The sequence below is a fragment of the Thamnophis sirtalis genome, unplaced genomic scaffold (genome assembly GCF_051295495.1).
Source record: "Thamnophis sirtalis isolate CommonGarterSnake01/CBP01778 unplaced genomic scaffold, rThaSir2_p1.2 scaffold_8, whole genome shotgun sequence".
In the NCBI taxonomy this organism is placed as follows: domain Eukaryota; kingdom Metazoa; phylum Chordata; class Lepidosauria; order Squamata; family Natricidae; genus Thamnophis; species Thamnophis sirtalis.
This window is the reverse complement of record NW_028261388.1, coordinates 50,231,106-50,245,671: the sequence shown is the minus strand read 5'-3', so window position 1 is coordinate 50,245,671 and position 14,566 is coordinate 50,231,106. Positions and strand designations below refer to the sequence as shown.

Here is a 14,566-nt window from a genome sequence, read left to right as displayed (position 1 = left end):
TTACTGATTTAGCCAGCCTACATAATTTTATGATTGATCAAATTTATTATTATATTTTGCTAGCAAATATTGATAATATTTCATGTTTTGTAGCTGATCATTTCACACAAATGCCTTGTTACTGAAAGAATTTTTTTTAAATGGGACATAGTCAATTAAATTGTAGCATATTGCTCTATTTTTAGATAGTAAGCAGCTCTGAGAACATTCTAATTGTGGCTGTTTGCTTTCAGAAATATTTCATTTAAAATGTTTGTGTTAACTACAAATAATAGCAGCAAATATTGATACAGCTCTATTAATTTACTATTTATGTTAATCTTTTCTATTTCTATAGCTATTAGGAAACTTTCTGCAGTGGTATGGAATATTCTCCAACAAAACATTACAAGAATTATCAATAGATAGTTTGCTAAATAGATACATTCTTATGGCTTTCCAGAATTCTGAGTATGGAGATGATAGCATTAAGAAAGCTCAAAGTGTAAGTAAATATGTTTTAAATTGCACTTCATTTTTTAAAATTCCTTTTTTAGTCTATTGCCCATATATTCAGAGGTAATGTGTTATAATAGCTATAGTAGCAGGGATCTGAATATGTTCAAATACACATTTAACCATGGTTAATTCATCAATTAGCCCAGGTCTTGATGTTCAGGTTAAAATACAACAGTGAGCCCAGTAAATCCTATTTTCTATCACTGGAAGAGGAGCAAAACAAAACCGAAAAGGTGTAAACTTCTGTTTTACAACAACAACATTGTTTGAATTTCCATTTCTATCTAGCACTACTATTAATAGGGCTGTGTGATGGCAGTTAAGATGCTGGCCTCGGTGGAAAACTGGCAGCCAAAGTTTGAGACCCAAGTGCCATGGGATAGGATGAGCTCCCGTTACTTTCCCCAGCTCCTGCCAACAGGAAGTGGTACCTATTTATCTATTGACATTTGCATGCTTTCAAATTGCTAAAAAGTTTGAAAGCATGCAAATGCTGGTAGATAAATAGGTACCACTTCAATGGGAAGGTAATAGCACTCTGTGACATCCTGCTGCTCACATGATTGCAGAAATGTCTTTGGACAGTACAGACTCAAAAGCTTTGAAAAGGAGATGAACACTGCGCTCTATAGTCAGCAATGAGTAACGGAATAAAATCCGCAGGGACTCCTTTTCTGTTTTTTTTTTTTTTACTAATGTTAATAGTACAAAAACTAAAATTAACATGTTGTGACTTCACAGCTATACTCCGCTGTTTATTTAAGTTTAGTTCCCAAATGGCTTACAATAAGATCCACTTAAAGTTTCAATACACTAGCAATAAATATAAATATCTGTGGCAGATGTCTGATCTTTGGCAATTGATAAGCTAGTTTGTATTTCCCTAGTAAAAACAATTAATGGAATTGTTAACACATGCATGTAACATGAACTAGCTTTTGCTAAATTCTGGGCCATGGATGGACAACGTTCTGAGCAGTAGTTTGTTCTCAAAAGCAACTGGAAGGTCACATGTGATACCAGATGAAAAAAAAACAGTCTCTGCTCTTCTCCTCCCCCCCCCCCCAATTATCTTGCGTGGTTTGGAGGGATATAACGAATAGAAGAAGAAAGCATCTAGGAGGCAAAAAAAAAAGCATTGTATTCTTTGAAAAACCTCCCCAAATGACTCAAGATGATATTGACAAAGTTCAGTATCAAAATAGTCAAATTTCAGCTCCATGATTTTAGAAATGCTGAGTGGGAAGCAGGGAAGAGTGGAAAGTGAAATATTTTGCTTCAATTTCTACTCTTATTTAGCAATAGCAGTTAGACTTATATACCGCTTCATAGGGCTTTCAGCCCTCTCTAAGCGGTTTTACAGAGTCAGCATATCGCCCCCACAGTCTGGGTCCTCATTTCACCCACCTCGGAAGGATGGAAGGCTGAGTCAACCTTGAGCCAGTGAGATTAGAACCGCTGAACTGCAGATAGCAGTCAGCTAAAGTGGCCTGCAGTACTGAACCCTAACCACTGCGCCACCTCGGCTCCTTTGGAGAAAGAATTAACAATTTTGTAGCTGAAAATGGCACTATGCTGCAAAACGTTTGGTGGTGCAATTCCATACGGCCTGCATTAAAATGGTCAGCTTTTCTTCTCCGATCCTCTAATGTAAATGGTTTATTATACTGCAAATTACATGGAAATCAGCTTATAATTAGTGTTTTCTTCCTGTTCCCTATATATGAAAGATTTAATTAAATAATGAGAGGTGAATACTGAAGTTGATGAACAATCTGTTTAAAATAAGATGGCAGATACTGCTACAGACAAATATCACACATTGTAGTTGGTAATATATTTTAAAATCTTGCCTTATGTACTGTACAAACAACTAGATATTTTGACTTTATAATACTATTTTCTATACATGATTGTTCTGTATTTTTAATTTTATTTTTAAAATAATCTTTTTCTAGGTAATTAACTGCTTCCCTAAACAATGGTTCACTAATCTTAAAGGAAATAAGACAGTATCTCATCTTGAAAATCTCTGTAGATATCTTGTTCACCTTGCTGATACAATGTACAGAAATAGCATTGGAAGCTCTGATGTAGAGAAAAGAAATTCAAGGTACTCTATTTTAAATAATGTTTTGTTGATTGGAGTCATTCTACATAAGCAACAAGAGTTTTTAAAAATTTTATTTGCATCAGAAGCATTTCAATTAAAATAAGGCATACTATATGACATAAAATTTTAAATATAAAATACAAGATTAAAATACGTACAAATTAAACGGAAGTTGCCTAGAAACTACTGTGAGTCCCCGGAAATAAGACAGGGTCTTATTTTCTTTTCATCCACAAAATATGCCTTATCAGGGGAGGGCTTATTGTTTTGGGGTTTCCGGGCAGCTGATCCCTTGCGAGCGGGCTCCCGAAGAGCCGGGCACAGCCTCAGGGGCAAAGCAGCCATGAGGTGACTACGCTCATGAGCAACCGCCTGACAAACCCCCTCTCCAGCTGGGCAGAGCGCCATTCACTGACCTAGGGGGTATCACTAAGGCGCCAACGCACCTGGCGCTCTGCCCTCCCCCCCAGCTCCTGTGGCTTGGCACATTAGGGATACCCCCTAGGTCAGTGCATGGAGCTCTGCCCGGCTGGAGAAGGGTTGCGCAAGCCTTCGGGATACCGCTACGTCTATGAGCGGTTCTCTGCCTGGCTGGAGGGGGGGGGTGTCCCCAGGGCTTATTTTCGGGGGTGGGCTTATATTTTTGCCCACCTGAAAAATGTGCAAGGTCTTAGTTTCAGGACAGATTGTATTTTCGGGGAACATGGTTGCACCTGAAAAGCTATTGATAATATAGAGCCTTGCAAGATGGATATAATGTGATCATAGTGCCATGCAGCAGTCAACAAGCTGAATGCTTATTTTCGACCAAGTATGATTTCTGATTGGTCTTCAAACCAATTTCATGAAGAGCATGAAAAAGACAGACAATATCAAAGGTATTCTCTGTTTGATTGACATTTATTTGATGGGCTGTGATATTGCTGGTGCATCACCTGTTAGCATAGCTGTCCTTTTTCTAGAGCAAAAAATTAAGCATCTTTAAAATTCTAAACCATTTGGAACAAATTGTTGTTGGAGGGATAATGCCAAATCTATTTTGAACTGTGCACTCCACGGTCATTGTAGGGATGAGGCTTTGTGAGCATCTTAAATACTGCTACACAATTGTATCTGTCTGCCCCGTGCCAACTCAGTGAAGCGGTAGAAGTGATGTACCAGTGCCTGGAGGCTGTTAGGGTCTGGATGGGAACGAACAAGCTTGCGTTCAATCCCGACAAGACTGAGTGGCTATTGATGCTCCCTCCCAAAGATGGTCCAGCTATTCCATCTCTCAGCCTGGGGGGTGAAATTATACGCCCCTCAGAGAGGGCTCGCAATTTGGGAGTCCTCCTGGATCCGCAGCTGACTTTAGAACATCATCTGTCGGCTGTGACCAGGGGGGGCCTTTGCCCAGGTTTGCCTGGTGCACCAATTGCGACCCTATCTGGACCGGGAGGTCCTTCGGATAGTCACTCACGCCCTCTTCAACTCAAGACTGGACTACTGTAACACGCTCTACGTGGGGCTGCCCTTGAAGAGTGTTCGAAGACTTCAGCTTGTCCAGAATGCAGCCGCGTGAGTGATTGTGGGTGCACCTCGGTACACCCACATTACACCTATCCTCCGCGAGCTGCACTGGCTGCCCATTGGTCTCCGGACACGCTTCAAGGTGCTAGTTGTTACTTTTAAAGCCCTACATGTTATCGGACCTGGTTACTTGAGAGACCGCCTCCTGCCAGTCATTTCCCAAAGACCTATTAGATCCCACAGACTAGGCCTCCTCCTAATTCCATCTGCCGGCCAATGTCGGCTGGCGAACCCCTAGGGGAGGGCCTTCTTTGTGGCTGCTCCGGCTCTATGGAACGATCTCCCCGTTGAGATCCGGACCCTTACTACCCTTCCGGCCTTCCGCAAAGCAACTAAGACCTGGCTGTTCCGGCAGGCCTGGGGCTGTTGAATTATCCAGCCCCATTCGAGGTTACGACTGTTGTTGAATTTTAAATTGTTGTTTTCTATTTTTATCTTTGTATCCCCTTCCCTTTTTATTGTTAGCCGCCCTGAGTCTTCAGGGAATAGGGCGGCATACAAGCCAAATAAATGAAATGAAATGAAATGCTACATGATTTATTTGATATACTTGTATTCCATATTTGCAAATACTGTAGATATATCTGTACTTTGCATGTTTTTTTTAAAACAATCTGACTTTTTTGTCCTTTCTCTTTGTAGGGAACATATAAAACAGGTAATAAAACTTCTATCAAGTATTCGAGCACTGGACCATGCTTTTACAGTCGCAAATGATCATAATGTGAAAGAGTTAAAGAACCTAAGTGACGGGAAATAAAATTGTGTCAATTAATTCTATAATATAAAATCATTCCTGAATTGTAATTTTGTACATATGTAAAGTTTTCTTAAATTGTAAAAGATTGTTTTTAAGACAAAGTGCATTCTTAAATACATCGTATGTAATAGTGTTGATGAAAAGTGAAAGCCAAGATTTTTCACATGCATTTTGTTTACAAAAACTTTTATATCCCATGATGGCCATCTATTCAATTAATTTCAGAGTAGGAAAATGATAAAATGAATAGATGATTTCAGATATGTATACCTCCATAGTTACGTGTTTGAAATGATACCTTTTGAAGTAACTTTTTGTTGGCTGGAATTGGTCACTACATAATGTGTATGGCCTTGTGAGAGTAAACAAGCTTCCCAAATAATACTTTGTTGTTAAAAATACACATATTGATCATAAAGTAATATTCTTAAAATTTAGTGGGGGGGAGGGAAAACCTGCAGTCATAGTTTCAGTTACCCAATAAATTATATTTCAGTAGAAATCATTTGTGCCATGTAAGCTAGATTCTTATTTTAGGAGCAACACTCCTAAATTGCATTTTTTTCCCCTAATTCTCCGGAATGCATTTTCTCATAACATACCATAATTTTAAATCCCACAATGTCCATAGGATTTTATATTCTGTGATCATTCACTTCCAAAGTTACTTAGATTGTTTAAGATTAACCTTTCGGTTGTCACGGCTTGCTCCTAAGTTTAGTTTGAATTGAAAAGAATGTTGTCAGTGTGGATATCCTTCTTGATCTTATCTTGATTGTAGTCCTTTGTACCTGAAAAAAGAAATGGACTATCAAACCATCGTGCTTTATCATGGTCTTGTCGTGTGATGGAAAGAAAATATTAAATGTACAGTTTGCCTTTTGGACACTAAATAATTTCTGAATTCCTTGCCATGATTATTTTCAATCGTATCCCCAAATAGTGTAAAGCCTTTAGACTTACATAGTAACATCAAGAAATTGTAATTCATATCACCATATTGACAGCAGACATCAGTAGAATTCAATGTGGGCAATTTGCAATGATTTTCTTCTCTTTTTCAGAGAGGAAAGGTGAGAAAGAAATCTATTTCCATATTTTTATGTGACTAAATAGAATTAATATACCCAGGAGTATGAAAATACTATCTATATTGATAAATTCTTGGCATTATTTATGTTGGGCTGTCATATATATTAGAATATTTCTTTATTAAACGTAGAACATTGAACGGGAAGGACAAATTTTAGCAATTTTCTTTCCAAACCCCACAATGTCTCCAATGTTATTCAGCAGCAGAGTTTTGCCACTGGCAGGAAAACATAAGGGCTGATATGCAATAGTTCTGTCCCATTTTAATTGTACAGTGCTATCAGAAGTCATCTGAATACAATTCTATCTTATGAAGTTATATAACCAAATTCTGTTATGCTAAAAAAGGAAGAATTGGGATACATTCTTATATAAAACTGATTACAGTAATAGATATTTTACGAAAATTTCTTTTAATAGCTCACAAGCTAAGACTAACATTGAAATCTTGGAGGTAAATGATACAAAGAGTTTATTAAGCTAGGTATGAAAAGATGTAATCCAATCAAAGGCTTAGACATCTATGAAGCTACAGAGAGATTTTGTCACAAGGGAAACAGAATTAAGAATGCAGATTCATCTTGTGCCTGCTTGCAGACAGTGTTAAAAAAAATTATCATTCATTCACATATTATCCCATATTTTACACCCATATCCAAAGTCAGAGGAAGGTGTATTCCCCAGACTAGATTTGTGGAAATTATACTGTATATAAGGAAACCTTTTCTAAAATTTATTTTAGAAATGTTAGGGTTTTTTTTTCCGGATAAATCCAAAATCAAATTATTTTATGTATTCCTTAAGATAAATTATAATTATTTACATTTGGCCATCCTTTTTTAGAGCTTGCTCTATTTTCATACAACTTAATGTAAAAAAATCAATTTTTCACATTTGTTTGAGTAACATGGATAGCTTTTTCTGAAAAATAATATATTAGCATTATCTAGGGCCTTTATAAATTTCAAAATACTTTCATTTTGAAATACAGTTTGAGAGTAATTGTGCTAAAAGTTTGTCTAATGTATAATGAAATTCTTCAGCTGAAAGATTTAACAAAACTAATTCTTCAAAACAAGTTATTAATCTAAAATTCCAACAATTTATTTGCTCAAATGTGCATATATATGAATGTTCACCTGATCTAACTGAAATAAGTAGATGTATAAATAATTCAGTCTCTAAAAGAAACAATAATTGAAACTTTTCAAATGTAACTGCTTTCTCAATGCAGTATGTGCATTTTTAAAAATTCTTTAAAATGTAGCAACGTATATATTTGAGCCTCTTTACTAATATGAGATTAGCACAATTTCTGTTTCATTCAATGTGGCTTCTACTTTAATTCTGTAAAAGGCAGTAGTTTATCAGGTTATCAATTAACTGTTTCTTATAGATTGTGACAATAGCAATATAATTATATACAGTTAAAAACTACTGAAGTAAGTAAAATGCCCTAGTCTCACCCTGATAAAAATATTTCAAGAGAGAAAGGAGCTTTTAATAACTTATGAAAAATATTCCACATATCCAAATTACATGCACTACTAAATTTCTTAAGGCACATAACTTTGTGAATACATAGTGCAGGGTGCTAGGAAAAACAAGTTTATACAACTCTAAAGTCTGCTTTTAAGGTTGTTACTTGGCTTTTTACCTCAAATAATTATTCTTACAGTTCTAATTAATGTAGTTGGACAAAAATTATAGGACAGATAATTCAGTGATGGCATGTCGATAAATCAGTCATGTTATATACTCTTCGAAGTCTGCATACTTCTTGCCATCATTTTTCTCATATTTCAGTATATAGAAGCTCACATTCTGAGGCAGTTGTATACATTAATAAACATTTAAAAAATAATGTATTAAAAAATATCAAAAAACAAAGCAATGATAGCAATACTAATTACCATTATGCAAAATACAAAAAAATACTACTACAGTAAAATACTGATTCTTTAAAAATAACATTATGCCTGACTGTCACAGAACTTCCAAAGAGTTGAACATTCAGGGGAAAAAATATTTTTGTTAGAATGTCTTGTCAGTTACCAAACATTTTAAAGTAAAAGCCAAAACAAATTTTAAAATAACAAGCATGTTTTGGATAGAAGTATTTACAATTCAAAATATGTTACATATAAGAAGTCAAGCATTTTTTAAAGTTTTGGATTGCCTGGAATTATAAAAATTACATTAGGATACAATCCCTTGCCTACTTAACGTCCCACTGAAATTTCTAAGACCTGTGTAAACTATCATCTAATGGTTGTAAGCCGCCCTGAGTCCCCTCAGGGAAAAGGGCGGCCTATAAATTTTAATAAAATATAAATATAAATCATCTCATTGACCATGGATTTAGTCTGCTGAAGTCAATACTATAAACCTGTCAATGTCTAAAGCGCAAGTTTGTTAGTAATATAGCTTGGCTGGAGATCAGATATGCTTAAATATTTTCAAGTATTTCAATGGCCTTTAAAAAAAAACAAATGGTAAACGTTTTTACTTTACCATTCAAAATTACAAATGAGACAATACCAACAATGAAGGCACATTTGAAAACCAAACTTAGCTTTATTTGCGATAGGAAAAGTAACTGATCAGAGAGGTCCTTGGTGCTCTGTGAGCTTGCTTGTTTTCTTGCAGACGTTTCATTACCCAAACTAGGTAACATCAGTGCTAGCTAGGAAAAGAGCCCAAGAAAGTGGGCAAAAAATGATACAGCTCATAATCACAGACGCACACCTCAAGATTGAAAAAATATCTGCACACCAACCTCAAGAACAGTTGGAACAGACTTACCACATCAGAGTACATGGAGAGACTGGCCACAACCATCATGAATACAGTACATACCAGAGACATGCTGGGAAAAGAAAAACCAAAATGCAAAGCAAGCGCCTTAAACTCAATATTTTGGGTAATGAAACGTCTACAAGAAAACAAGCTCGGAGAGGACCAAGGACCCCTTATGTCAACCCTAAACTACAAATATTCAATTTTATCGGTACTAACTGATCAGCTTTAAAAAAATGGTTTTGGTTGCCAGAGCAGAGATCGGTCACTTCACATATAAGACGGGCAGTGAGCAACATGCGTTTACCTGCACTCAGAAATGGGCGGGGGGAGGAGGGGCTGGTTTGACAAATGAAATGGCCACTTTAGTTATTTGCATGGTTTATTTATCGCTTATGAGTCGGAGAAAAAAGCTCAGACTTCAGGGGAACTTTTCGTCCACTATTGGGGTCTATTACCACATTCTGAAGTACTAAGAGCCGAAAGAGGGGTGGGGGTGGAGATGCCTCTGAATCAGAGGCAAAACAAGCGAGACACAGAAGCCCCCCCCTCCTCTCCCCTCCTCGCGGAAGCCAGCGTTTTCTTGCCCCACTCTCCCCAGACTCCCTCCCCCACTTCCGGCGAGAGGCGGTATAATGCGGAAGTGATGGGTCAGTCACAGAGGAAGTGAGGCAGGTGCCTCAGACAGCAGCACCGAGGAGCTCCGTTGGAGGAGGTAAGGAACATCGAACTAAGAGGTTGATTTGACCTGTTTGGAGTCCTCGATCTCACCCTCTGGCGAGCCTTAACTGTCCTAAAGAGCCAACTCCATCTTTTCCGGAGTGACGGATCTCCAGAGGTGTGAAGGGAAGTGGTGTCCTCGCACAAGATGGAGGCTTTATGAACCGCGGTGACACCCCCCATTTTTCTGTGTCAGCCTGTCAAAGGGGGGGGGGTGTTGACTCGGCGGCTTCTTTGTTTTTATTATTATTTTCTTCTGCCTGGGTCTAGGTATCCCTTGCAGCCTCTCTTCACAACCACCAACCCAACAGTCCAACGAGGAAAGTCTGGTGGTCGCAGTATATAGCCTGTTCTGATATGGACACCGGAGACCTCTTGCAGTTGCTTTGCTTTGCTTTAACCCAACTGACGAAATAGCTTTTCTGCTGCTTTCCTAAGTCTTTGATGCGAAAATGCAAAGATAGCGGTGCTGGGGGCTGATACTTAAGTGAGCTAAGTCATCTTCAGTGCGGTTAGCCAACATAGAGAACCTGGAAGGGTTGGGTAGTAGAGACGGAAAGGGAACTTGACAGTACATATTGCTTGAGAAAAACATATTTTTGTGCTGCCTCTATTAATTTTATAAGGTGCAGTTTTTGTTCCTGGAACTATTGCGTTTTTTAAAAAAAATATCTTGTACATCCCTTACCGCTACCATTAGTAGTCAGTTTTCTCTTGTTCATGCTTCCCTTAAGAAAGCAGTTTTCTTTTGGAAAAATACTGCACATTCCAATAAGGGGGGTTAAATGGAATACTGAAACCCTACTTCATAACAGAACCATTGCTTTATATTCTGCTATATCTTTTCCTAAATAGAATGTTTTTTATGTATTTAAAAACATTATATACATTTTTGTATATATAAGCAGGAAGAGGAATATACATAAACCAGAGAATTACTTTGTCTCTTTTATATACGATATTCAATTTATTTCTAGGTGTCTGCAACAGTGATTTATCACTCCATACAAATTACCTATTATGTTGCTGCTACTGATATGACTTATATTCTACTCTACATATTTGCTTCTTGGAATTTGATTACTCTCCTTTAGCAGATGACAGTAAAAGCAAATTAATTTCTGTGTTGTGAAGCTGAGTCAGATTATCCCAGATCAAGCTAAGTCCTAAATGAATGTGGAATGCTCAGTGGTAATTAGAATGATTATTTGTAAATGCATCACCTTTAAAAATACCATTTCTCATCTTTACTTTTGGGTATGATAGGGTGCAAGTTAAAGTAAATGTCACTTTTTTCAATTTTAGTTACTAGACCACAAATGTTTCTAATTGTAATGGAACGGAAATGCTTCTAACACATTTGCAGTTATATGTTGTTGCTTGCAAGCTGCTTAGAGTCAGGAAACTGAAGTGGTTTAGAGGGATCTTTTATATATTTAAAATAGGAATAAAAGAATAGAGAAACTTTCTGGTACATTTACTAACATGCTTTATCTGGCTTTCCTGTTTGGGATATTATGGAAGTAAAACATATAAATAAGTTAGCCAACTTGCTAACTGCATTAACAGGTTCTAGCATTTGTAATACAAATATGCCAGTGAGAATTGAAATGTCTATCATTAGTAGACCAAACTATAAACAGCTTTTCATTTATTTAGCTTGTATATTACAATGATTTTCTGTATCTATATAGATATTTTAATTTTATACAAAAAGGAATGTTTCTTTTGCATCTTGTGATCTTTCAGTTCTCTACAAATTTGGATGTGATCCTTAACCTGGAATAAATGCATTCCTTAACCTGGAATGCATTTATTCTCTCCCTGTTTTGTTTAGATGCATCAGGATGTATTTTATATAAAATGTGCTTTGATAGATATGCATTTTTACCCATACTGAAACAATTTGCTTTAAAATGTTTTAGTACTTTAATGTGCATATATTAAATGTGATTCTTCTTATGAAACAATATTATGAAAAATATCACATTTTTATCAAGTGCTGATAGCTTTTAACATTCTAACTATAAAAATATATGACTAATAATATGAAAACAATCCTTTCAGATGTTTAAAAAGGAACAGCTGAAGCAGCTTATTAAAAGTATGTTTTGGAGCTTAAAGGATGAGTAGTAGTGGAAGTAAACAGCCTATCTTCAGAAAAATTTCCATTGTGTTGGAACAGTCAGTTCAGATATCCTGTGTGATTTTTGAAGAAGGCATAAAACATGTAATAATAATTTGAGCTAGAAATAATAATTAGGATAGATAAATGCTTGATTAACATAATATTAAATAACAATGGTTATATGTATTAATTACTTTAGATCATCAGTTTCTGAATTGAATCTTCTTGTGATGTGATATCTTGCATTAATCGGGTGAGTATAATGATAACAATTACGTGCATATAAAATCAGAATTTGTTATGTCAGTTGAAATGATATTAATTTAATTTGATTATGGACATCTCTAAATATTTAGAAAAATCTTGTGTTTTCTTTTTTGATTTTGCTGTACAGTTTTGTCTTTTGCAAAGGAAAAATGGCATTCAGTAAAGGCTATCGTATCTATCATAAGCTGGACCCACCACCATTCAGTGTAATTGTGGAAGCTAGAAACAAGGAAGAATGTCTCATGTTTGAATCTGGAGCTGTGGCTGTTCTCTGTAAGTTGACGATCACTGCAGATATAAGCAGGTTGCTGATAATATGTGCAAAAATGAAAGATTGAAACAGAACAAATGGTGTTGAGTCACCATTTGTGTTTTGCTAGTAACTTCATCTGTCCAATGATTTCTAATCTTTTTCTTTTCAGTCTTTTACATTGCAGTTTTCAAATTAGCATATTTTATTAGGATAGATAGATAGATAGATAGATAGATAGATAGATAGATAGATAGATAGATAGATGATAGATAGATTTAATTAAAAAATGAATAAAAGAATAATAAATTCTTGGACATTGTGCTAAATGTAGTCTACCAGATATTACTGAAATATAATTCTCAATAGACCAGCCAGTATGCCTAATAATGATGCCATGATTTTTGGGGGGGGACAGAATAGCTTATAGCTTGTGCGTTCAAATGGCTTGCAGTTAGCGATTAAATATGAGCACACGTACACCATACTCCATCTATGACTACTCTCCTCACAAGAAACAAAATTAATGCCATTGAGAATGCTAGAGGGTTAAACTTCAAACTATCCTCTCCACTGGCCTGCCTCATCCTGCCTTACCAGTTGTGCTAATGAATTTCTGAAAGGCCTGAATCACCAAACAAATACGAATATTGTTTGGATTCTATTTTCAATACTTGGCGGTTACACTGGCCCAATTCAAATTTAAAAACATTTCAGATTAATTACTTTCTCTGATTTTTATAAATAAGCTACATTAATGAATCTCCCTTTAATAAAAGCCATTTTTTATTTTTGACAAGAAAGATAAAAGCTTTACTCCTATCTATTTGATGTGATATAAAACTGTTTTTAACTTGTCTGGGATATGATGTTGATGCATTGTTAGATGTTGCAACATCAACTTTTGCTTTTGCAATAACTGCTATAAAGGGGTTAGCAACTCTGAATTTGAGTGTTTGTTTTAAACTTACTAGATAAACTTTTCTAATATTTGCACTCCAGTCTTAACCCTGAATAAATGGGGATGGTTGAGATAAAACCTGGTAACCTACTTTGTAAAAACCTCCTCAAGAAAATTTTATGAAAAGGCTTTTAAATTAATTAGAAATGATGCCGAATGGAAGGATCCCAAGACCAGAAGGTATGCAATAAGCTAAGAGGGAATAGCAAGGATCTGTAGTGAGTAGTCAAAGCATTAATAATGTGCCTGAGGTAATTCCAGCAGGAATCCCAGCTATTGATGCAGGCACTGATAAAAGCAAGGATATGTGCTTTACAATGGCACATCCAATAGCAACTTGGAATGTCTAAGGAATGAGTCAGGGTAAAATGTCAAACAGGAGATGACCTTGACCTCCTAAGCATCAGCAAGCTACATTGGATAGACAATGGCTATTTTACAGTCTGGAGAATTCACTATAGAGTATATTACTGGGATTAACACCAGAAAAATGAACGAAGTGGCATTATCACAAGCAAAAAACTTACCCAAGCAATGGAAAATTTCCAACAGTTAATCATCACATTTTGAGCATACAAATTTGTGCCAAACCCCTCAAAATCATAGTTGTCCAGTCTGTGACCCAACAATTGATGCAGTGGAGCTTGAAATAGAGGGTTTCTGCTCCAGTATTGAAAAAACTGGTGGAATTCATTAGTTCAATTTTTCCATGGAAATCGATTTTGAATTATGAATACCTGGTTCAAACAGCACAAGTGTGCTTATACATTTGGACCTCATGAAATAAATTGCACTGTGATCAGATCAACTGTCCTCTGCAGTCATCACTGGTTTAGTTCAGTCCTCCCTGTCAAAATGTACCCAGGTGCTAATTGTGGTTCAGATCATGAATTGTTGGTGGCTAAGATCAGAGTCATATTATGTGACATCAAAAATGCAGCATCACTGAAGAAGTTTAACATCACCAAAATTTCTTCTATGTGTGCAATTGAGGCCAGAAAAAAAGGTTTCAGCTGCTGGATGTTGCTGAGAAGATGTCAAACAAACTGTAGGAAAAAATAATACTAATTGGCCATCATTAAAACAGCCGGTATACATATACCATACAAGAAGCCAGAGAAAAAGTGTAGTGTAGGTGGTTCTCAGATAAAAACAGAATGGCCAAATGAAGAACCGCAGCCAAAGCAGCGGACAAACAAGAAGCAAGAAGATTAAATGTGTATTTCTAAGGAGCAGCAAGGTGCAGTCACTATACACAAATCAGGAGGTCAGTGTGCAAATACAAGACAGAGACACTGATTAGTTTGAAATGTTATTTATTGGTAAAATATATTAGCTGCCCATCTCACCACAAGATAACTCTTCAAAACAGAAAAAGGAGTGTGGCAAGGTTGCATTTTTTAAACTTT

General features: G+C 36.2%; 2 protein-coding genes across 6 annotated transcripts in view; both read left to right on the top strand.

Annotated features, from left to right (window-relative positions):
* The window catches only part of PAXBP1 (PAX3 and PAX7 binding protein 1), a 31,858-nt gene extending 26,022 nt beyond the window's left edge, over window positions 1–5,836 (top strand). Inside the window, exons 16-18 of the mRNA XM_014070041.2 lie at window positions 338–484; window positions 2,457–2,611; window positions 4,823–5,836. Coding sequence (XP_013925516.2) covers window positions 338–484; window positions 2,457–2,611; window positions 4,823–4,940 — 420 coding nt within the window. The 3' untranslated portion in view covers window positions 4,941–5,836. The remainder of the gene's footprint in view (window positions 1–337; window positions 485–2,456; window positions 2,612–4,822) is intronic.
* A 3,656-nt stretch (window positions 5,837–9,492) lies between these two features.
* The window catches only part of SYNJ1 (synaptojanin 1), a 59,121-nt gene continuing 54,047 nt past the window's right edge, over window positions 9,493–14,566 (top strand). For 2 of the 5 annotated variants that reach the window (XM_087721605.1, XM_087721601.1), the window contains exons 1-3: window positions 9,493–9,546; window positions 11,879–11,932; window positions 12,074–12,219. In XM_087721605.1, the coding sequence (XP_087577731.1) occupies window positions 12,096–12,219 (124 nt within the window). In that variant the 5' untranslated portion in view covers window positions 9,493–9,546; window positions 11,879–11,932; window positions 12,074–12,095. The remainder of the gene's footprint in view (window positions 9,547–11,878; window positions 11,933–12,073; window positions 12,220–14,566) is intronic. The other 3 variants (XM_087721602.1, XM_087721603.1, XM_087721604.1) reach the window with 2 other exon arrangements.